This window comes from Lissotriton helveticus, chromosome 6 (genome assembly GCF_964261635.1).
Source record: "Lissotriton helveticus chromosome 6, aLisHel1.1, whole genome shotgun sequence".
Classification (NCBI taxonomy): domain Eukaryota; kingdom Metazoa; phylum Chordata; class Amphibia; order Caudata; family Salamandridae; genus Lissotriton; species Lissotriton helveticus.
Window position 1 is genome coordinate 2,032,627,086 of NC_136067.1, and position 24,838 is coordinate 2,032,651,923.

Here is a 24,838-nt window from a genome sequence, read left to right on the forward strand (position 1 = left end):
CCTAAGGTACTCTGTACAGGGACTGATAAGGTGACTCAGTATCCAATTAGATATGTACCTAAGGTACATGGAATCCATTTTACAGAGAGAGCAGTAGGCCTGGGGCCCTGAATAGCAGGGTCCCAGGTCAACTAAGTCAGAAAACCAGCAAAACACCGGGCATAAAGTTGGGGGCAACCATAGTCAGGGATCTACCTTCCTACAACATGGATCTAGCAAGTCAAGGAGGTCTTTGAATGGTCACGCTTATGAAGTAGGTTATGATTTGGAAAATGGGGCTACTGTTTTAAGTTCAGACCGGTAAAGGGACGCAGCAAAATAGTCACAAAAATTAGTCTAACGTCTGCACAGAGATTAGACATTGGTGGGCTAGTTTTGTTTCAGTATACTGGAAAGCTGGAATGGCTCTCTCCAGTTAGAGAAAGAACGGCTTGCTCGTCAAGCTCAGATTCTCAGGCCAGCTGCAGTTTTCAAAATGGCATAAATAAAGGTTGGGTTTTATCTGTATTTTCTTCTTAGAGTGCCAATCATGCTGTTCTGTGGTGCACAAAAGTAGAAGTTACCTTGCCACAGGTGTAAGGACATAATTAATGAACACAGCAGTGGGGGTAACAGAAGGAGGCCCACACAACAGCTGTCTACGTGGGTCACCTTGGGAATATGAGAAACACAATCTGCATTTCTTAGAAGCCAGTCCTCTATGGCAAGCAAAACAAGCATATGCAATGCAATAGGTCCAGCATTCACGCAAGTTTGAGCTATTGGCATTGTAAATGACAAGGTCTTATATTTCATGTTTTTGGTTTTAAAACAGACGCCGCCGCCGCGGCGGTGGTGGTGGCGGTGGTGGTGGTGGTGGCGGTAGTAGTGGCGGTATTGGTGGTGGTGCTGGTGGCGGTATTGCTGGTGGAGGTATTGCTAAAACAGACAAGAATGCTGGGTGAAAGTGATTGAAAGCAGGCACTAGTTTTACGGGGGCGGTCGTGCTGCTTAAAAATACACAGTGGTTTCAGCTGAAGCTGTGCATGTCCGGCCTGCAGTAAGAGAAACTCAATAAAGTAAATAGTGCTTACAGACTAAATAACAGGTCCCGTGTAACAACCAAAGTAAAGAGGCCAGTCGCCATGGAAGGTTACAAATGGAGACAAGGCAGTACTAAGGAGGGACTAACAAGCCTATTAACAAATCTGAAGGCAGCATTTACGAAAGACAATTACACAAGCCAATGAAAAATATGAGGAGGTGGGGAGAGTGGGCGCTGGCTTCTCTCTCATACTCTACTACAGCAGTCTCGCAGCGCGAGCAGTGCAAGCGCGCTGCCGCTAGGCTTGACCAAAAAATACTACACGAGAGGGCAGCATGGAGGGTCGAAGGCCCACAGTGTAGCTCTTGATTAATAATAATCATAATAATAATAATAAAACCATTTGTAGAGCGCCTGGTTACACTCAAAACAGTGTGTCCCCGCGCTGTGGATACAATCCGCCCCAGAGAGCCCACCACTGAAAAGAGCAATTAAGACTGACAGGCTAAGCACATGCCCTCATATGCGAGGGAAGAGATGGGTCTTTAACTTTAGGTGAAACCTCATCTCAGAAGGTTCCATTCGTAGTTCAATGGGGAGTTTGTTCCAGTGACTAGCCGCCAGATAACGAAATGATCGGCCTCCCATTCTTGCCCTAAAGATGCGGGGCACTGTGAACAACATACTCCCCAACGACCTGAGATTTCGTTTAGGGCGGTGAATGGTTAGGAGCTTTTTCAAATAGGACGGTCCTTTCTCATGGGCTATGCGATGGGAGATGCATAACGCTTTAAATAAAATACGCTCTCTGATGGGTAGCCAGTGTAACTTCGCTAAAGCTTGCTTCCCTGATGCTTTTCTCGGCAGATTCAGCACCAAACGCGCAGCCGCATTTTGGACTCTTTGTATCTGCTTTAGCCCCTTCTGACTAAGACCAATAAACAGAGCATTTCCATAGTCTAAGTGTGGGGTAACTAGGGCGTGAATCAAGGATTTCCTAGTACTGATGGGCAGGAGATCTAGTACCTTCCGTAAGGTTTTGAGAATTGCATAACACCTGCCTGTCACTTTTGTGATATGCTTCCCAAACGAAAGCTCTGAATCCAACAGGACTCCTAAGTTCTTTGCTGTTTCTGTCGGGGCAGGGGTCTGACCTAATTCTGCCGGCCACCAAGCTGATGACCATATGGAAGGGGTTCTCCCAATTATTAGCATCTCTGTCTTATCACCATTAAGACGTAGACAGTTATTGTTCATCCAACTTGCCACAGTTGTCAGACAGGTGGAAAAGTTTACAGCTGCATCACTCTGGCCCTGGGTAAGGGTGATCATTAGTTGTGTATCATCGGCGTAGGTAATGATATCTACACCAAATGATTCCACTATGCGGGCAAGGGGGTCCATATAAAGGTTGAATAATGTTGGGCTCAAACTAGAGCCCTGTGGAACCCCATGCTTCAGCTGTCTAGACGAAGATTTAAATGGGGGGCAGTGGCCTTGAAAGCTTCTATTCTCCAGAAAGGACTGCATCCATTCATAGGCTGATCCTACCACTCCTATCTCTGACAGCCGTGTCAGTAGCGTGGTGTGCGACACGGTGTCAAATGCCGCACTTAGATCTAAAAGTACCAACACTGCTGTCTGTCCCTCATCCGCTGTCTTTCTCAATAGTTCTGTGGAGTATAGGATGGCCGATTCTGTCGCATATCTCGCTCTAAATCCAGATTGAGTCAGGTGTAGGAGATGGCCTTTCTCTAGGTGATCCATAAGCTGCAAATTAACTACTTTCTCTATTACCTTCATACAGAATGGCAGCAGTGATATAGGACGTAGATTCTGAAGTTGGGACACATGTAAATTTGGTTTCTTTTTCAGGGGAATTACCTGTGCTCTTTTCCATGTCTCTGGTACAAGGCATTCCTGAAAAGACAAGGTAGTCAAGTGACTGATGTGATCAATCACCTCGTCAAGGATGCCACTGAAGCATTTAGGTGGAGCTGCATCATTCGGGGAGCCTGACTGAACACTTTTTGCAATGCTTAGCACTGCCTGTCTATCTGGAACTTTAAAACTTTTTAAATGTGAGGTTAGTGCCAGGCTCCTGCCCATATCACTCTGGTTCAGGGATCCATCTGTCCCAACTGTAAATGAAGCATGTATTTGTTCCACTTTGTTGACAAAGTGGTCTGCGATTGAGTCGCATAGATTGACACTTTATAAATCATTTTATAATGTGGGCTGGTGCCAGGATATAGGTGCGGGGCTGCAAGAGTCGCTTGGCTCTGCAAGACCAAGCACAAAATAGGACAGGGTAGCCATGAATCCCCACACTAGAGTTTAGCCCCTCTTCATCACCCTCAAGTGTAAAGGTCTGGCTGGCCTCCTAAGAGAAGGTGACAGGTTGCTGACAGAGACACATGGTAAAAGGGAGCAGATGAGGGAGCCAAAAGGAGGGAAGAAAATGCATCAAGTGAAGAGGCAGAGTAGAGAAAGGAGCATTGTGTTGGTGTACCTAGTCCTGAGCATGGGGGAGATCTGCATTTCACTCCTAGTAGTGTGTAGAGTAGTCAAGTGCAGCTAACCAGTCTTTAAGGCACACCGATTGTGCCGATTAAATACAGGTTTTATCCTGTGCAAAATCCTGAGACAGCCAATTAGGCAGCACAATCCGAAAGTCTGCTGAGAAATGGCTTGAATGGCAAGAGAAACTTTGCAGCAGAGACAGTCTCGCTGCACTCATTGGGGTCCACCAATCATATCAAGACATGGGACAGCTGAGAAATGCAGAAAAGCAACGATATTAAAATGAGTGGTGGCAGTCTTGGTTTACATATTGGGAGAGGAGGATGTATCCGAGCACCGCACGATAAAGCTACAAGACAGTGTGCCACCTCGCGGTACCTTAGCAACACCTGCCTGCAGAGTAATGGACAATCAAACTCCAGCTTTAATAGAAGCAGGAACATCGTTAAGCCATTTAGCTTCCAGGGTTAATTTGCAAAGGAAGCCTAAGTCGATGCTACTGCAGTACAATTATATATAAAACAAGAGCAGGATTAAATGTTATGCACAAATAATTACTAATACTTAAGCACAAATGCATTTGTTAGCAGGCAATAATCGTACATACACCTAAATTCGGTCATACATATGCAGAACCAACTTAATAGCAGCAGGGGTGGCTCCTCCACTAAGGCGGAGTAACCCTCCCCACTGTTCTGTGAGCAGTGTAAAAAAGAAAACTAAAGCGATAAAAACCACCGTTATCATCATTGTAGTTTTCCTTCCTACTCCGGAGCGGTGCGGGTGGCCCAGGCTGGCCAGTGCAGGGGCAAGGGAGGAGTGTAAAGCACACTATAAAATGTGCATGGTGGTTTGACTGGCCCAAGAGAGCAGGTCAAACAGTTGTGCGCTCTTTGCAAACATTCAAAGCCTCCAAGACCCTGTCTGAGCACCAATCCACAGAGCTAAGCCCAATCACAACGCTGCTTAAGGCGGCGTTGTGATTGGACAGGGGATTCTGGGAGGCTGAGAGCTTCCTGTTGCCGCGCAGAGGAGACAGAGCAGAGGAGGCAGCACCCAGGTAAATCAGTTTATTTTTATTTGTTTTATTTCCCCCCTCCGAACAGACCACTGGACGAAGAGAGGTGGTTGAAAGCCTGTAGAAGTGTATTATACGTATAAAACAGATTAAAAAGGTCCCGACTAGGGCCAGACCAAACTTTTTTTTTATTTTTTAAAAAGGTCAATAGAACTCAAGAAAAACTGACAAATAAATGAAAACTGGAGTATCACAAATGCCACAGGACCAAAGAGTGATCACTTGAAAAAGTTCTGAGTCTCATTCCACCTTTGCTAGCACCATGTAAGATGCTTCCACACCTGCCTGCGTTGCAAAATAAATAAATCCAAAATAAACTTGCAGCGTGAGAAATGTGTTGCTCCCATTTTAATCCCTGGATTTTTCGCTGTTAAGACTCTCTGGTTTATGTTCTTCAGCCATGAATGAGTTTCACTACAATGATCTCACTTTCTGTATGCCCTGCCGCTGGTATCATGGATTGGGAGTGCTAACCACCAGGTAGTCTGCCCTTAAAGATAAGGTAGGGCGATGCACAGTTAGGGCGAGAGGCCCTAGGCTTGTGGCACATGAACATGTGTGCACTCCTGTGTGGGTCGACAGTGTGAAACCACTATCTAACATAGCCGGGTTTCTGGGCACAGCTAGGCTGTCGCACAAAGGACCCTTCATGGATTGCTACTTACCTGTGCAGACTTTACAAGTGGCACTATTAGTGTGAGTATGTACATATAGAGTGCTTTACGGTATTATACACTATGGGTGAAAACTGAACAAAACTAAAGTTTCATTATAGTTAGGCCTATGTACCAATATTATGATAAATCGAGATACGGAATGTAGATCAACATTAATTTCTACATATAATTAACTCCTTTTGGCACGTCAATATTTGTTTTTTTCTGACTCGGCTCTTAATTAGATTAGAATGTAACAGGCCAAAGACGTTCCAGGTTTATTTTATGCTGAGTGGGTTCCTGAATAAGAACTGCAAGGAGACTGATGTATTTTAATCTCCAGCTAACACGGATGCACCTAGGTCTCCACAATGAGGCCCTTGAGACAACCTGCTGGTACAAGTGGATTACCCTGCCTGACAGCTGGATGATCAGAGAGGAGAGGGTGGAGACGGACTCTCCAGGTGTTATTTATGTTTCACACTGCACCATGTCTGGGCAATCTCAATCCCACAGAAAGAAAGGAGGATAGCCAGCCTTGGGAGAGGCTGCTCTTTGAAGTCTTAGAGGCAAGTGAGCAGGCAGCTGTGGCAGTCAGGGTCGGAGGACCTTGGGCCAAGGAGCAGTGTCAGGTGCCCAGACGGGTTCTGTACGAGAGAAGAGCAAACATCAGGCACCACAAGAATTGCAACATTTAGAGGCGATGGTGAGGCCTAGAGAAACCACTCCTGGTGGCTGGAGCGAGCCACCAAGAGCAACATGCACCTTTCTCTGTGCATGGTATGTATATGTATGTGGATTTTATTTCTGTTGCATAGTTACGTGTCATACCTCTGCTTTTATTAATGTGGTGACACTCTACATGAAGTGTGGGAAAAACATTGAAAAAATCTCCTACAATGCTAGGCTGCGGCAAATTCAAATCTATCAAGAGCAGAGGGCCTATACATCCCCCTATGTGATCTGTAAGATAAAATCGAGTGGGATAGTGCAATGTCCCCGCAGCCAGGTCACAAAGTAAGACTTTTTCCATCTGATGTGGGAACACTATTCTGGCAAGAGATCCTTAAAACAAGTAACCTGCAAAGAATGCCACCCAACTCCAGAAGCCCGTCTTGTGGCCCTAAACGAGGTAAGGCAGGGACCAGATTTGTGGATCTTCTGTTCATTATAGCTAAACAAACTATCACAACTATGGATTGAAAGTCCACTTATGGTTCCTAAATTAAGCAATTGAAGAAAGAAATCAAACTATTTACAGCCAATGACAGCATGACAACAGGAAAGTGAGAAATTTCTCCAGTCTCGCCAAGCTTGAGGTTCAAAGACTTTAGCCATTCCTACCGGGACATAATGGGGTCGCATTTTCTGGTGGCAGAGTCAAAGTCCTGGGACATATTTAGTTCACACATCTGACTCCTACCTAGATTAAGCATTAATGGACACTCTCTTGGCAACAACTAAGGCATTAGACCCATCAAATTCATGCCACAAAGTTTACCCACTACTTGCTACAGTGTCACTGGACGGTCTCAAAGGAAAAGAATCAGACTCTTGGGTGGTTTCCCCTTGCATTCAAGCTAAATAGTTCTCTGGAGGCCTTATTAGAAGATGCTTGAGAGAGTTCCACCGATGGTCCAAGGAGCGGTAGAAAAATTAAAGAAAGATGAAATTTCTTAGAATATAAAGTTCCAGTTTATGCCACTGAGCCCACCAGGTACAAAGAGGGTTGAACCTGTAAATTAGGAGAAGTGCAGACACTGAGGAGTGCAATGAGCCTGGTCCTCTAATGACTACAAGAGTGGTTTTCATAAACTGCATTTTGCGTTTCAGGAGCTTGAAATAGGAACATAATTATAGGCTGATTTTACAAACAACTTTGGTCTTGAAGTTAACTAATTTAGTAGTTAGAGTTTATCCACAGAAATGGGTAGAATTGAAATCCCTGTTCTCGGATTGCTAGTCAGGGCATGAAGGGCTCAATGAGCTTCTCCTCACCAGAATTAAACCTGTTTTGGCAGTAAGTGGTAGGGCCTTGGATAGGACCTTTGTATCAAATCACTATCAAGTTCGTTTAACCAATGTTTTTTTTTTTAATTAACCCTGAAAAGTGATGTGGTCAGGTTTCGGCCCAATCTATTTCAACTTCTGTATAATAAAACAATTCTTTGGGCCGGTGTTCTGTCTGTGCTTAAAGTCCACGACTCAAGTGCCCCAAAATCTACCCTTTTAGGCACTAGACATGGGAAATCTCTATGCAAATGTCTCAATGCGCCAAAGGTATTGCACGGAAAATATACAAACATTTCAAAATGAGATTTATGAATTTTGTATAGATTAGCAAAGTATGATTATAATATAAATACAAAAAAAATAAAAGCTGAAACACTAACTTGTTTTTAGGTCTCGCCTAGTGATGCAGCGCGTGGGCTGCTCGCCTTAGCGAGACCTATTGTTTTCTGTTTGGTGGGCGAAAGGGGACATGACACGCGCACGGCTGGCAGGGTTAGCACAAGGGACAGCAGATGTGCGCGGGCTCGGCTCCCTGAACGCGCGCAGAAGAGGTGACGTGCGCGCATACTGCTCGGCTCCCTGAACGCGCGCATGGAGAGAGAGAGAGTGTGTGTGTGTGTGTGTGTGTGTGTGTGTTTTGAAAACCTGCTCTTATCTGTAATACTGTGGGACAGTGCATGTCTTCAGAGCGTTGAGGGAACCTGCAAGTCGCGTGAGTACCGTGAAACTCTCGCCATCTTCACTTACCTGTGGGACTGTGAGGCGGCGACTGAGTCTGGTAACATGAAAAGTTTTTGCAGCGCTACAAGGCATTGAGTACTTGCGCACCTAGAAGACAGCGAGGTGTGCATCCCTGCCCATGCTGCGAGACAGAGTACACTGCATATGCGTCTGTAGTGAGATGGACACCGAGTGATTGGACTTTGTGAGGGCGACCGTGTGCTCTCTGATTGTCCGTGAGATAGCGCGTGATTGAATAGTGATTTCACTTCCTGCCTTCTCTATCCCAGCTGCTCTAAAACACTATTATAGTATCTTCTCTAGATTACTTCTCACCTGCAGACAGTCCCTCTCTTCCACTTCCACACACACAATCTCCCTCATGCTGACACATCTGTCCCTTTTGCGGTGAATGCGGGTCATTAAGCAGCCTCTGAGGCCAGCCTCGCTCACACGCCCCTCTGCCCTGTCTAGTTGCTTGACCGGAACACTTCCCCTTCCACGAAGGCAGTGAATACCATGGGGTCACTAAGCGATTCTATTGTTGTTAACAGCCTTGAATACAGCAGTTGCAAGGCCCCACAATTCACACTGTGGAGGCACAGTGCGACTAAACACCACAGTCGCACAGTCCCGGCGTAAAGGCAAAGTCAGAAACAGCACTAAATGTATTCCCACATCAATACTACCGGGGTACATCCCCACATACATACTTATTAGATCAAAGGCCCCTTCTTCACCTCCAGTGTAAGGGATCTCAGTCCTATACAGATGTGTGCCACTTTGTAACTGCAGTGTACAAAAAGTAATGGAACAAATATTAGAATTAATCCCAGCCACTGGTAATTACTCAGGGTCCCATCCTGATCCATCAGTATTTTGCACAGCATGCCTCCTCAGTTTGGACCCAGCTATATGCAAATCAGTCTTCACCCTGCTCCAGTCAGAACCGTCCAGCCCGAACTGCCAGGACTGGTCCTGTCTGAACCAGAGCACAAGCGACCCAGGACTGGTTTATCGTAATTGGGGTCTTCAGTCAGGTATATCTTGGTTCCTGTGGCACAGCCAGCATGAAACCTACGCCTGGACGTGTCCGCCACACCAAGGGCGGCGCACTGAAGTATACCAAACAAGCATTTGCAATGCAATAGGTCTCGCATTCGCAAGAGTTTGAGCTATTGGCATTGTAAATGACTACGCCTTTTATTTATGTGTTTTGAAAACATGCAAGAAGTGCACAAACACACACTTTGTACAGATAGTCCTTGCTTACGATAAGCAAGGCTGGCAGTAAAATTGGCGCAGTTATTGCCAGCCTTGCTTCTCGTAAGCAAAGGCTATAAGTACAGAGTGCATGTTTACACTCCTCTTGCAGGTTTTCAAAACATAAATAAAAGGGATTGTCATTTACAATGTGAATAGCTCAAACTCTTGCAAAAGCGAGACCTATTGCATTGCAAATGCTTGTTCTTTTTTACTAAGGAAATTTCATTCGACCAAAGGAGATTGTCTACACAGAGCAAACTGTTCTGCTATCTGCCCTGACGAAACCAAACCACACCAAAATAAAATTATTATTTCACTTGCCATATCTGTAGCTTGATCTTCTTTCCTTGTAGCTCAACCGTTTTGATCTTGAAGTCAATTCCTACAAGAGAAAATGTAATTTTTCATTTACTGAACAACAACCATTCGGTATTACAGCATTCAATGGGCTTTAAAGTATTCACAGAAATATAGTTTTTATTTTTTAAAAAAAACTGCAGCTGTACACCAAGATTAGAATTTCCGCAAGAACAGCATATATTCCACAACTTTATCACTTGACAAATCATTTTATCATCGTTGACATTCTTTCTGTGCGAGAATGTTTATGAAATGAACATGTAAATCGTTTGAGGCTTGAAAGTGTTGATATTAGGTTAAATCTACTTTTATAAACAGCAATAAGCAACGTTATACTTTGTTGACTTGTGTCGATTTTCACCTATTGTGACTCGTAACCATCAAGGCGGTAATCCTACACGTGATGCACGGCTAGGAAAAGTCATCAAATGCGGACATACTCAAAGCGCGTAGTCTCTTCTGCGATCTATGTGGTCATTTCCAGAATTAAATAAGGCGATATGGTTTGGCCTAGAATTGTGGCAGTGAATTACTTTACCTAGATACTGTAGGAGAGATCTTTCGATTGAGAAAATACAGAGACTGTATTGAGAAGAAACTGGATAAGTGAAAACACTATATGCCCACGCCTGTGCAGTCATGTGGTACTGCCTTCATATCATGACGCCCAACCGGGTACATTTAGAACACTTTGCTAAACATTGGTTGTTAACAGAATCACAGGGAAGCGTACGTTCTCAAAACTTCACTGCGGAGCTGTATAGCAAAACCCATTTCTCTGAATAAGAAAAACACTGCACACCACCAATACAATTCAAATATCACATCAGAACTTTCGTCTAGGAAACCACCGAGCTGTGGAAAGTGCATAGGAACCAGTGAACCATTCACTAGGATTTCGACAATTAAAATAGGTTAAAGGAGCAGCTTTCTTTTAAAAGCGCCATCTTGCACTGCACTTCAGATTCTGTTGCACGCTGCCAGGGAGAAAGTTCCTGCGATAAATTTGGCGTTTCACCAAGCTGACATCGCAGACACACGCACTGGAAAGCGGCTCAGTAACTTTGGTTGGTGCCCGATGCCAAGCAGACGCGGTCAATCCACGTTGCCTCAGTGCAGTGCAACACTGGATCAATGCTCAAAGCAACCACCGCTGCTGCATCACCTACACAGACTCTGGAAAGCTGGCAAGAGCTAAAACGATAGAAAACAGAGTAACACGGCTAGTTTTAGGGTGGTGAAGCAGTAGCGCTGTACACGACTCAGTATGACCTTGTGAAGAAGAAAGCGGATTACCCAAGCGAAAGAAGACAACAAAGACCGGAAGGAAGTGTAAGGGTCTGTGCCAAAGTCACAGAAACGTCAATCAGGATTTATACAGCGGCTAATCACCCAAAAGAGTATCAAGGAGCGTGCAGATCCCGGAGGCTCATTGGAACAACCAGGTATTGAGGTCCAATCGGAATTCCAGAAGGGAGGTGATGGTCCAGAGGTGCGTGGGGAGGCAGTTCTAGGTTTTTGCTGCGATGTGGGAGAAGAGTGCTCCACTTCTGCTTCAACAGATGCAAGGATTATCGGAAAGGGAGACTGAGTGTAGTCTTCGATGGTTGGTGGAAGTTCAGTCGGTGGTTAATGTAGGCTGGTCTTTTGTTGCATAGAGCCTTGTGTGGTGGGTCAGCAGCTTATATTGGCATCTCTTCTGTAAAGGGAGCCCATGAAGTTTGCTGAGATGGGGTGTGATGTGGGTTCGTCTGGAAAGGCAGAGGATGAGTGACTGCAGCGTTCTTTAAGGTCTTAAGCCTCTGCATTCTCATTCAAACAAGCCTATCACTTACCATACATTAATTTGTCCCACTCTGCACTTACATCCGCACCCAAAATTCATATGGTCACCTCACTTGCCCTGCAGTCACTCCTCTCACCCTACTCTCTTCACTGTTGCATGCTCACAGTGCACTCCAGTCACCCACAAAGCAAGCGCAGAGGGCTAATGTGTCTGCTACAAAGAACATGTAACATGCAGATCACAGAATGTTAGTAAACTACGGGTAGCCCTATAAAAAAGTGAAATGTTGGTCAGAAAGGGCTATGGCGAGTGGTAGTGAGGGAATTCATGGAGGAGGAGGAAAGGGAGAGGGGGCACACAAAAAGACTGTTGCACCGTGCCCCACCAGTGTTAGGGCCAGTCCTGGCTGGGAGTCTTAGCACTTCTTAAAAAGAGAGGGACCCTTTGGAACCCAAAGGACTGCCATTAACTCAACATTCTTGATCTACCCTAAATATGTTAATGAATTTCGATACAGTCCGGTGATTCTGTAGAAGTTTTTTTATATGAGTCATGGTATCTAATCAAATAATGTAATGTCTTTTTTAACTCATGTGATTTTAACCTATTTTTGTGTGACTTATTTATATTGCTGTCTTTTGTGAATAACAGATTACTGTTTATATTGTGTATGACTTTTTTTAAATCTTGCATCATATTTTTAATAAATTTACTATCTCAATGTATAAGTTGTAGACTTGCACCAATACATGGTTTGTTGGTTTCAACAGTGATCTTTCAGGTTGTATGCCTTTTTAATTGTTGAGCTATAAGAGAATTGTATGTGTGGTGGGATATTGCAAAGTAAGAGTTCATTTACTCCTAAAAGACGTTCGTTTTAGAGTTTCTGGGAGTCTTAGCACCCCAGAAGTTTGGGTCTAGTTGCGCCCCTGGTTGCTTCCCATGTCGGAAGTACGTTTGCTGCCCGTTTTTAATACCCCCATCTCGAATTAGGGCTCTCTGATTGGAGTAGTCATTCAGAACCGCCAATCAGCATGTAGTTCCTGAAGTGGAGCACTGATTTGATGTCAGCACTGACGTTCCTCCAATGAACGGGACAGCAGGAGAGATGCCAGGGAGTACCGCAAATTTTGTATACACAAAGCTGCAAAATACTTCAACTTTCCAGATGAAACGGCACTTCTTCACGGTTGCCTTTCACCTAGTGGTTGCTGAATTTAACATCCGGTTGCTGCAGTTGACCTCGCTCTTGAACCCTTCCCCCTATCCTGGTTTGAACCCTCGCAGATACTGCATTTCACTGCAAGGAATTTACAACGGTTGTATCCTTCCTAAAGATTCCATTCTCTGGCAGGTAAGAGTAAAGAGCTTTTTGTTTTATTTTTTTAAAGCCTTGCTCCTTTTCCCTTCGTCCTACGTTGGATGTTTCAAGGAGGAGCGGATTTAGCATTAATGCCATAGGTGCCGACTTTGGTTCTGGGAACCCGGGTTCAAGTCCTGGCATCGGCTCAACATCATGTGATCCAGGGCAAAATCACTTAATTTACTAGTGACTTCCGAAAAATGAATGTGACCTTCATGAAAGTCGCTGATGCTTGTTTAAAATGTTCCAATCCCCAGAGCGGAGTCCACAAGCCTAATATACCAAATATTGTGAAGTATGCCTACCATCTGTCCAAACTTCTTTCATAGACCAAATATAAATGCTTGCTTGTGCAGCTATTTCCGAAGCTTTGGAAGGCGAACTTCTTTATAAGCCAACTATGCTAAAAAATTGACTCTTGATGCTGCTGGAGAATAAAGATGTATATATCCTCTTGAATCACTTATATCACGTGTATGATGTAAATGTGCCCTAGGCCTTATTGGAAAACTGTGGCTGGCCTACTGGCATGGCAACACCAGGCCATACTCTACATAATCACAGATTTTTTTAACCGTCAAAAAACATTTTTTGTGGAAACACTTTTTCTGATATCTGGGCTAGGGGCAAGGATGTGGCACAGCAACCAGAGCTGATGACTGTGGAGCTGGGGAACCAGGTTCAATGTCTGCCCAACATCATGTGGTTCGGGGCAAATCACTTAATCTCCCTGTGCTTACAAAAAATTAACATGTGCTTGTGTAATGCAAAAGATGCTCCTGTAAAGCGCTTAAATACCTTTGGGTCATGTTCGCGCTATATAAAACTGTAAAAATATATTACAAAATTTTGTGAGCACTCCCGTTTCCAGGTACTGCTCAAGACTGGAGCACAACCTAAGGATGGCAGAAGCAAGAGTCCATCCACACATTGACTATCTCTGTGGAAAAAAACAGGCACACACCTCACATGTGTTTTGAAAGCGTTTTTACTAATCTATCCTAAATTTGTGTTTTATGTGAAAAATAAAGCACCAATGTAATTTTTTGTGCTATTTTTAGGTCGAGCGTAGCGATGGACCTTTTGTTGGCGTGTCTGGGGGAATGTGAGACAGCGATCGCCCACGCGCCTCGCTGTCTCAGATACCTTCTCGTGGGCGCGCACGACGCCGTGCCTCATATTCCCAACACTCACGCATGCGCACATACACACGCATACACAGCCACACGCATACACAGCCACACACAGACCGCCGCCGCACCTACACACACTAGCGCACCTACACGCACACAGAGACCCCCCCACACACACACCAGCGCACCTACACACACGCACACATACAGAGACCCCCCTCCCCCCGCCGACACACACACACATACACACACACACACACACACACACAAGCGCACCTCCCTCCCCCTAGAACTAAGCCCCACTTACCGCCATTCGGGACTTCTGTAGCCGGGGCTCTCCCTCGGGCATGGGAGCCCCGCCTTCAGGCACTCCGTGGGCGCGTGCGCAGGACTTCCGAAAACGGAAGTCCCGCCCAAAGGAACTGGCTCGTCCGGCTCGTACAGGCGTCTCCAGCGACTTCCCTCACTGCTAGTTCTTCTATACTTTGTTTTCCTCGGGTAACTACACACAGAAGATGTTTCCTTACTTGTTTAATTAGTCTCTCCCCACCCCTCCTCTGAGATAGCTGTTTATTTTTTAATAATTAAATAATGCAGTCCACCCCGAGGATCGTACCCTGTTCTCCAGCTCCAACGTCCTCAGCTTCAGCAGCGCGCGCAGCCTGTCATCTCTTTGGGTCAGGTTACAAATGCTTTCACTTTCGTGGCCTAGCTGCAGCTCTTGTTTGGGAATAGCCTCGGATAGGTTTTTGCTGTTCCGTGCCGCAAAGGGTTGGGCGGGTGAGGGGGTAAGTGAAGAGCTGGCACAGGTGGGAGGCCGGCTGCCATTGCATGCTGATTAAAACATAAATGTTACCAGCTGGTCAGTGAGTTTCTATTTGAGCGGCCCAGCGCACACCAGGCTGCTTTCCGGCTGCCAGAGAACATAGATGTATGTAAACACACTATGCCAGGGCAGCTATTTGCTGACTTCCCTGTAACCTGATGTGAATCTTTGTGCATAAAGTTTGGCGCAAAGAAAGAATCTCCTGCAACCTGTGGAAATAGTGAGAATGTAGCTCACACGCCGCACCTTGCACATGGCGCTACCCCGCAAAGGTGTATTGCACCCATCTGCTAATCTTGGTGGCACTCGAGTGAATTCTTGCCTAAAAAAGGTATTTACATTTTTAAAACAGCTAGATGGAAATTATGCTCAGCTGCTGGTCATATTTGTCCCTCTTTATTATCCGGTCAACATTTGATATGCAGAAAAATGTGTAAAAGAGGCCAGCTCAGCGCCTGATTTATTGTCCGTAATTAGGATGCAGCGGAAGTGAGCGCCTCACAAGTGTGAAGAGGAAATGGAGCCCACAATCTCAACCTCACTCCCTAACCACCCACCCTCCTCCCCCCTTCCTGACATGCATTACCAACACCCTTGCGCTACAGATCAGACTGTAAAAGGGTGACATTTATGTACAAATAATTTATTTTAATAAGTTTTACCTGATTTACAGTTATGAATATGCTACTTACCAGTATGCATCTGTTCTTGGCATGTAGGGCTGCTAACATTCATATCTTTTGCATTAGATCGCCGCCTAGTGTTGGGTCCGGATGATCGCACATTGTTGTCCTGGAAGAGTCTTCGAAGTATCCTGAGATAGGTGGCTCCTCCCCTGGACTACAGTGCGCATGGGCATCGGCTCCATCCCCAGATTGTTTTTAGCCATTGTGGCAGAGATGGAGTGTAAAGTGTAAAGGATGTCCATGCTAATGATTGAATGCTAGAGTATGTCTGCAGCTGCGACAGGCACCGGGGAGGAGGGTGGGCGATATGAATTTTAGCAGCCCTACATGCCAAGAACAGATGCATACTGGTAAGTAGCATATTCAGTTCGAGGCATGTGGGCTGCTAAATTCATATCTTTTGCATAGAATATATAGCAGTCCCTCCATTAGCGGCGGTTGCCCGTGCCAGCTGCAGAAACCTGAAAAAGTGTTTTTAGAACAGCCTGCCCAACAGCTGCCTGCTGTTTTGAATGCACATCAACACAGTAGTGTTTTGTAAAGGTATGTGGTGTAACCCACGTGGCTGCTCTACAAATATCCTCTAAAGGAATGTTCCCCAGGAAAGCCATGGATGCCCCCAGCTTGCGTGTGGAGTGCGCCCTTGGGGGTATTGTTAAGGTGCGTTTAGCCTTTTGATAGCAGATCTGGATGCACTTAACAATCCATCTGGCTATTCCTGCTTTGGAAATAGGGTTGCCCTTGTGCTGTGGCGAGAAGGCAACAAAAAGTTGTTTTGTTTTCCTAAAGTGTTGTGTCCTGTCAATATAGTACATCAACGCCCTCCTAACATCCAAAGTATGAAGCATTCTTTCCGCCACCGTTTGTGGGTTTTGGAAGAATGCAGGCAAGTCAATAGTTTGGTTGAGATGAAACTGTGACACCACCTTCGGAAGGAATTTGGGGTTAGTACGTAGTACCACCCTATTTGGATGAATCTGAATGAATGGCTCTTGGATTGTGAGCGCTTGCAGCTCACTGACACGTCGCAGTGACGTAATAGCTATTAGGAAAGCTACTTTCCACGTTAGGAACTGGAGTTCACACGAATGTAGTGGCTCAAAAGGTGGTCTCATCAGCCTGGTGAGGACCACATTGAGGTTCCACACCGGAGCTGGCGGTGTTCTTGGGGGAATGACTCGTTTCAGACCTTCAAGGAAGGCCTTAATGGCAGGCACTCTGAAGACAGAGAGATGCTGCCTGTTCTGAAGATAAGCTGCTATGGCGGATAGATGTATCCGAATGGAAGTGTACGCTAGATTGCACTTGTAAAGATGTAGCAGATAGCAAATGATGTTAGGGATAGATGCATCTAGCGGGTTGATGTTATTGGCCGTACAGTAAATGGCAAAACGCTTCCATTTTGCAGCATAGCATGCTCTGGTAGTCGGCCTTCTTGCCTCCTTGATGATGTCCATGCATTCTGGAGGTAGGTGAAGGTAGCCAAACTCTAGGACTTCAGGAGCCAGATCGCCAGGTTGAGCTGTTGCGGATCTGGATGCTGAATGTCTCCATGGTTCTGCGTCAAAAGCCTGGGCGTGAGGCGCAGCCTTTGATGCGACACCACCGAGAGTTCCAGAAACGTGGTGTACCATGCTTGGCGTGCCCACGTTGGAGCAACTAGGATGAGTGTCATCGAGTGCTGCCTTAGTTTTCTTGCCACCAGCGGTATCAGAGGGGCTGGTGGAAAAGCGTACGCAAATCTGCCTGACCAGTTCATCCATATCGCATTCCCCTGCGACTGTGGGTGAGGGAACCTGGCGGCAAAGTGTTGGCATTTTGCGTTGTCGTTTGTGGCAAACAGGTCTATCTCCGGATGACCCCACTGCTGGAAGTACGGGTGGAGTACTGATGGGTGTAACTCCCACTCGTGCATTTGATGGCTGTATCTGCTGAGCAGATCCGCCATCTGATTGTCCTTGCCCGGGAGGTGTTCTGCCATGAGGAAAATGTTCCTCTGAATGGCCCACTTCCACATGCTCTGAGCCAGATGAGACAGCTGTGGCGAGTGGGTGCCCCCCTGCTTTTGAATGTAGTACATCGCGGTCATGTTGTCCGTCCGGACTAACACTACCTTGTTGCACAGATGTACATTGAAGGACTTGAGCGCCATGAAAATTGCCATCAGTTCCAGATAGTTGATGTGCATCTTCTGTTGCTGCGTCGTCCATAGTCCCTGCACTGTGTAAGTGAGCAGATGAGCTCCCCATCCCTGGAGAGATGCGTCCGTTGTCAGGATAATCTGTGGCACTGGCTCCTGGAACAGTCGGCCCTTGCAAAGGTTGTGTGGATTCCACCAATGCAGAGAGTCGTACGCCCGACTGGTAACCAACACTAGGTCTGTCAATTGTCCCTGAGCCTGTGTCCACTGATTTGCTAAGCACTCCTGGAGCGGACGCATATGTAAACGTGCGTGAGGGACTATGAAGATGCAGGAGGCCATCAAGCCAATGAACTGCATGAACACTCTCGCTGGAAGCGAGTGTTGTGGTCTGAACTTTTGGATTAGAGACTGCATGCTGTCTATCCTGACTTGGTTTGGCTGAGCCATGGCTGTCAGGGTATTGATCGTCGCACCTAGAAACTGCCGGACATGTGCCGGCTGAAGATGCGACTTTGGGTAGTTCAGTGAAAAGCCCAGATCGTGAAGGAGGTGAATGGTAGTCGACATGTCCGCGGCGCACTGTTGTTCCGACTTGGCTTGAACGAGCCAGTTGTCTAGGTAGGGGTAGACATGGATGTTCTGCCTCCTGAGGTGCGCCGCTACTGTCGCCAGACACTTGGTAAACACTCTTGGGGCTGTGGTCACTCCGAAGGGCAGGACCTTGAACTGATAATGCTTGCCTTGGATAGTGAACCTGAGGTATTTTCTGAGGGACGGGTGTAGTGGTATGTGGAAATAAGCATCCTTGAGGTCTAAGGTTGCTAAGAAGTCTCCTTGGTTTAACAAGGGAAGAATCTGTTGCAGTGTAAGCATATGGAAATGTTCTGACAGTATATACAGGTTGAGGGGACGCAGATCCAGAATGGGTCTGAGAGATCCGTCCTTCTTTGGAATAAGGAAGTACAGGGAATATACCCCTGTGCCCTCCTCCTCCACTGGCACGAGCTCGATTGCGCCTTTTTGCAGCATCACCACTACTTCTTGCTGCAATAAGTGCAAGTGCTCTGCGGACATAGGCCGTTGCCTTGGTGGAATGTTGGGTGGAGTGGACTTTAACTCTAGACAATAACCGTACTGGACAAGTTGTCGTACCCACCTGTCTGTGATGTTTGTCCAGACTGGCAGGAACTGCTGGAGTCTCCCCCCGACAGGTGTTAAATGGTCGGGGGGCAGTGACAGAGAGTCACTGTTTGTTTGGGGCAGAGGAACGGGAATTGTTGTTTCCTCTGCCACGTCCTCTGGTGCTGTTTCCTCGATAACCCCCTTTGTTCTGCTTGGGGTACGAGGACTGTGCTCCACCTCTAGAGAACTGTGACTGTTGACCCATCTGTCCTCTGGTGACTCCACGTGCACCTGAGCGACGAAAAGTGTTGCCCCGGAACTGTTGTGATTGTAGGGCCCCCATAGACTTAGCTGTTTCGTTGTCTTTCTTAATCTTTTCGAGGGTGGTGTCAACATCAGGACCAAACAGTCTATCAGGATTGACGGGCTGATTGAGTATGGTTGTTTGAATGTCTGGTTTAAACCCCGATATGCGGAGCCACGCTTGTCGTCTCAGCATGACGCTAGTGTTAATAGCCCTAGCTGCTGTGTCTGCGGCATCAAGTGCACACTTTATGGCTGCGTTGGAGATTAGTTTGCCCTCCTCTATAAGCAGTTTGGTACCCTCTTGAAACTGCGGAGGCAGGTGTTGTAAAACTTGCTCTAGGGTGTCGTAATGCGCCCTATCATAACGTGCCAATAGTGCCTGTGTATTCGCAATACGCCAGAAATTGGCAGCCTGCGCAGCTACTCTTTTGCCCCCTGCCTCCAGCACTTTTGACTCCTTGTCTGGGGGAGGAGCTTCACCCGTCGTTTGGGAGTTTGCCCTTTTGCGGGCATTTGCGACCACAAGGGAGTCAAGTGGCAGCTGTCCCCGAATGTATGCAGGGTCTGCAGGTGCTGGTCTGTATTTCTTCTCGATGCGTGGATTGACCACCCTCGCCCTGGTAGGCTCTTTAAAGATGTCCGCAGCATGCTTAAGGACACCTTTGAGCATAGGCAGTGTCTTTACTGTCCTTTCAGAGACTGAAAAAGTGTCAAATAGAAAGTCTTCTTCCACTGGGTCAGCATGCATGTCCACATCATGATTAGCAGCTGCCCGTTCAATGAGTGCATGAAAACCTGCAGAGTCTTCTGTTGGGGATGCACGTGCACTGAAAGGCTGTGGGTCCTGCCCCACATTCTGGGTGCCTTGGTCACCTATGTCGTCAAAGGAATCCTGCTGTGCATCGGGTTCATTGATGGGGAAAGTGTATTGGTCATCTTCTCCATATTCCTCTCCCTCAGAGTGTTCTGGGGAAGGTGTGGGGCTCCTTCTAGGAGGAGGCTGGATAGGTTCCATCAGGGCTGAAGCGTCCTGTGCAAGCCTTTTCTTCTTCAGTGGGATAACATAGGAGTCCACTGGTTGTGAAGTGATCTTTCTCTTGTAAAGGGTCAATTTGCCCGTGTCTGCGTCGATAAAACGCTCAGAATCTTCTCCTGAGTCGAGTAGTCGACCTGAAACCGCTGCAGACGTTGACGATTCCGATGTCTTTGGCGCCGTTTTTGGCGTAAAGGCCTTTGGTGCCTCCTTTGGCGGCAGAAGGAAGAGAAGTTTACCAGCAGGCTTCGCCGGCATGTCCATCGGCTTCTGGTGCAACGGCGTCTGAGCCGACGTCGCAGAGGCCTTCTCCCGAATTCTCTGTAGTGAAGAGACGATGAGGGACGCGTCACCCACAGCGGCACTTGGCGCCGACGAGGAGGCCTTCACCTTGCCTTCGGATCCGACGTCTTGTGGGCCCTTCTGAGTCTTAGACGTTGATGCTGCAGCCGTAGACACAGAGTCCTTGGACCGATGTGTTGAGCTTCCAGCCTTCGATCCGTGTGATTTTGCAGACTCCGTCTCCACCACGCGTCCGACTAAGGACGTCCCAGTCGGTACCGGAGTCTTGTCGCTGGCTTTGGCGGACTTTGACGGCGTCGCTGCGGTCGACCCGTGCCGGACGCCCTTCTTAGAGGATACCTCCTCTGCCGACGACTTCGACACTGTCGAATCGACAGTTTTCTTCGACTTCTGTGGACCGGAGGCCGACGGAGTCGATGAGGCAGCCGGTTTTGGTGTTTTTGGTGGAACGGCCGCCATCTTAGGTACGCTCGAATCCGTTAGTTTCGGTTTCGTTTTCGGGTCGGCCATTTTAGGTGTAGTCGATACCGTTGGTTTCAGTTTCGGTTTCGATACGGGCTGCGCAGCAAGTATGTCCGTGGCCGGGCCTGAAGGCGGGCCGTGGCTTGCGGTACGGGGTCTTGGGTAAGGCCGAGTGGCGATCCCGTGACCCGAGCCTGATCCGCGTAACCTTCGGGGCATAGCTCATCCCCTGAGCTATCTTCCGCGGCCCCATAAACTTCTTCGACGTCCCCTACCTCGTCGACGTATTCAAGGCCTTGACCCACGACTCCGTCGTCGTCTTCCGGATCCGCCTCGATCTCCGTCGCGGGCGGTGAGATTTGAAGATGATGGCTCAGGCCCTCTTCTTCTTGGTCGCCGAAGATGTTCTCTGGATCCGGGGCCGCTTGTCTGGCCTCAAGGGGCACCGCGCGCCGAAGCTTGAGCGTCTTCTTTGACCTGAATCTGGAGCAGGCCATGCAGTTGTCCTCGTTGTGGTCCGGCGAGAGGCACTTGTTACAGACGGGACAGTATTTAAACTGGCTCCGCTCCATGCTGAAAAGTTGCGGTCGTGTTGCGATGAGAAGGCCTCGATGTCCGAAGAGTGATACGACTCTGTAGATTCCGACTCAAAGAGACGGAAGAACTCGAGACCGTACGCAAACAATACCGACGTAATGAATGAAAGGCCTTTTGGCCGTAAAAAAGCTCGTTTTCTCGGTTCCGACAGAGAGACGTCGAGACCGCATCCGAACCCAATGGCGGAAAAAAAACAATCTGGGGATGGAGCCAATGCCCATGCGCACTGTAGTCCAGGGGAGGAGCCACCTATCTCAGGATACTTCGAAGACTCTTCCAGGACAACAATGTGTGATCATCCGGACCAAACACTAGGCGGCGATCTAATGCAAAAGATATGAATTTAGCAGCCCACATGCCTCGAACTTATTATTAGTAAGGTTCTTTCAATAGCCAGCCAGAAGCTGAAAGAGGTCGCGAGGGCAGGGGTCAATTTTTTACATTTCATTTCAGGACAGGAAGAACGTTTGTTAAGTTCTGTTTGCTCTTATGTGATAGCCCTTGCCTGCTGGTTACGATGTTAGGCTCCCATTAGTGCCTAGAAGGGCGCTCTGAAGCGCTTGCTCCTGGCTGCTTGGTTTCACTTCCCGTGCTTCGTATTGCAGCCAGCTTGCCGTGCGGATTCATTGCACGAGTCCGAGCATAATGGGCTGTACAATCTGACAAGTATTTCTAAACTTGCTCAATAAAATACATTGAAAGCGTGCTTTTCTTAATTAGCTCGCCATTTGGAATAGCGCAGAGAGGCTTCCTTCAGCAGCAAAAGGCAGGCTGCAAAAGAGCACGTTTGCAAAGAAAACACATGCACAGCAGACATTTATTTATTCAGCATGGGAACAGAGAACAGACACAGAGCATGTTGTTATGTCATGTCCATAATAATGGCTTGCATTTTTGTAAAAAAGTCTAGAAGTTTATACGTTTTATTACACATTCAGATACACTAAATTTTTCCTCTTACATAAAAAAAGATTTAAAATTATTAACAGTTAAATAAACACACCTTTTAGTTTCCCTGAGTGTGACGCCCACATGCTCTCTAGGGTACGGATCTTACTCCAGACCCGCTCAGTCACTGCCTGTAGACCAAAAACTGCAACCATTTAAAAAAGACAGATCGGTGCTTACACAGCAACACCTACACACCACATACACTCCCTAGTATGTACCTATAGCTCGCTGTCTGTTAGATAGCACCTTGGCACTCCATTTCGGGACTTCCTTTGCAGTATGTCTTATTTAGTCTAATAGCACTATTTTCATTAATGTGTTTCTCCTACTGCAGCCGCAACATTCTTTCTTGCAACATTCAGCGTGCCATGCGCTCTTTCACTTTCTAAGCTGCACAGGATAATAGCGTCCGGTTCTTTGAATAGGTCTCGCATTTACAATAGTTTGAGCTATTGGCATTGTACATGACAATGAATTTTATTCATGTGTTAATTATCAAAACATATAAATAAAAGGCATTGTCATTTACAAAGCCAACAGCTTAAACTCTTGCAAATGCGAGACCTATTGCATTGCAAATGCTTGTTTTTCTTGGGAGACTTTTCCTTTGAACTTTATAATAAGCACAAGCGCTACAAAAACTTCAGTTTACTAAACACTTACTTTAATATTATTTGCCCTATACGACCCGGGCTCTGCAGGAGGGAATGGCCATCGATGTTGCAGAGTACCAGCTTCCAGGCATTTTCTGTCAGGTGGTGGTGGGGGAGGACTCGACGTGTAAAAAGGTTTAGATGAGGGGAGGGGGACTCAGCCGACAACAGTTTGAAGACCTCTGCCTTATGTGATCATCTTGGCTAATGTTCCAGTACTGGCATCTAATGTTGTAGAAACATTGGGTAACTTAAAAATATGCCTCTCTTGACATCATGATCAGGAGGGTCCAATGAATTTGTTCTCAACCCAAGTCCCTAGACGGAGATTGTATAGTAGTTAACTTTGATAATCTGCATCTAGCCAGGTTTATGCTAAATCCACGGTCATTCCGTATTGAGGCTTGTGCTGGCATGTGTGTTCCCTTAAGGTTTTTTCTATAGGCCCTCTCCTAGTTTAAAGGGGTCTAATGCCATTTCAGCTTTACTAGCAGGCCCTCTAGTTTTTACCTCAAGCCTCATGCCCGGGAGCATTATGCCCACCTTTAACAGATTTGCACCATTAAGTTCTTTATGCGCTAATGATATTGTGCACAATTCTGCTGCCAAGGGTCTGTCTCCATGTTTGGGTGGCAGTGAGCAATGCCAGTCGAATTCTGATACTATTTCGATTTTTAGCTGTATCATAACGGCCTTGCAAACAAAAAGGGAAATTGTGCTTTTCACAAAAAAACTTTTAATCAAAATTCAATATTGTTTGTTTACAAGAGACATGGGACACAGCCTCTGATGGTTTTCTTTCGCTCTCAGTCCCAGCTGTTTCTTCATTGCATGGAAGAGCAAGAGGTGGACTTCTTATCTTGGTTTCATTAACACCAGTATGTACAGACTATGGTTTGCGCCGGTTCGCCTAATCGGCAGCTAAATCTCCCAGTCTATTAGTAGTTAATTGTTACAATGCTCATTCCTGGTCTGGATCCTCTAGCCAAGTATAGACCCTCATAAGTGTTTTTGATTCTTTGCCTAAATCTTGCCTTAAGAAAAACGTTGTCATCTTAGCTGGTTACTTTATTTTGCACCCTGGTACATATGAGTGCTTTAACCAGCCTGGCGACATTGCCAACCTGTTTACAGCCTTCACATTCTTTACATATCTCTTCGGGGAACTTCAGAATTCTTTTCTAGCAGAGTTTTAGTTACAGCTTTCGCCCCAGACTATGCAACCCAACCAGAAGGACATATTCCTGCTTTTACAGACCGAGGTGCTAACAGTGTGATTGACTATCTTTTAATTTCTTCCGCTTTGATCAATTTTTTTATTAAAGTGTGATGTTTCTTATAGTCCATTGAGTGACCACAACCCTTAGATAGCCTCTTTCCACTGGGTACATAGCCATGACTGTGCAGTGTACTTAGTCACACTGAGCGGGAGTTTTCCCTCACAAGGTCGCCTCTTTAAATGATGTACAGTGCTGCCAGAAGTCTTCCACAGAGATTTAATTAGGTTGTGCTACACAGAGTTTGCTCCGTGTTTTAGCTTTGATTCCCCCAACACTTACTGTAAATTATTTTGATAGTCGTAATATACATTCTCCGTTAACGAGCAATGGCAACTCAAAGTGTCCTAGGCTCATTAAATGGCTAGATGCGGATTGTTCTAGGGCTTATGTCCCATTTAGGTCTCGCCTAGGCAGCGTGCACGCGCTGCCCTAGGAGGGCCTTTAGCCATTGGTCTGCTACTTTTCAAGCACACTCGTGCTTGGGCTTCAAGCACACTCGTGCTTGTGCTGGTATCCACGTTGCAGGAGCGAGCAGCGGCGCGCGTGGTAAATGA

At 46.6% G+C, this 24,838-nt stretch overlaps 1 protein-coding gene across 1 annotated transcript in view; it reads right to left on the minus strand.

Annotated features, from left to right (window-relative positions):
• Nucleotides 1-24,838, minus strand: part of RAB10 (RAB10, member RAS oncogene family) — a 274,897-nt gene that overhangs the window by 120,060 nt on the left and 129,999 nt on the right. The window contains exon 2 of the mRNA XM_078650018.1: nt 9,602-9,662. Coding sequence (XP_078506144.1) covers nt 9,602-9,662 — 61 coding nt within the window. The remainder of the gene's footprint in view (nt 1-9,601; nt 9,663-24,838) is intronic.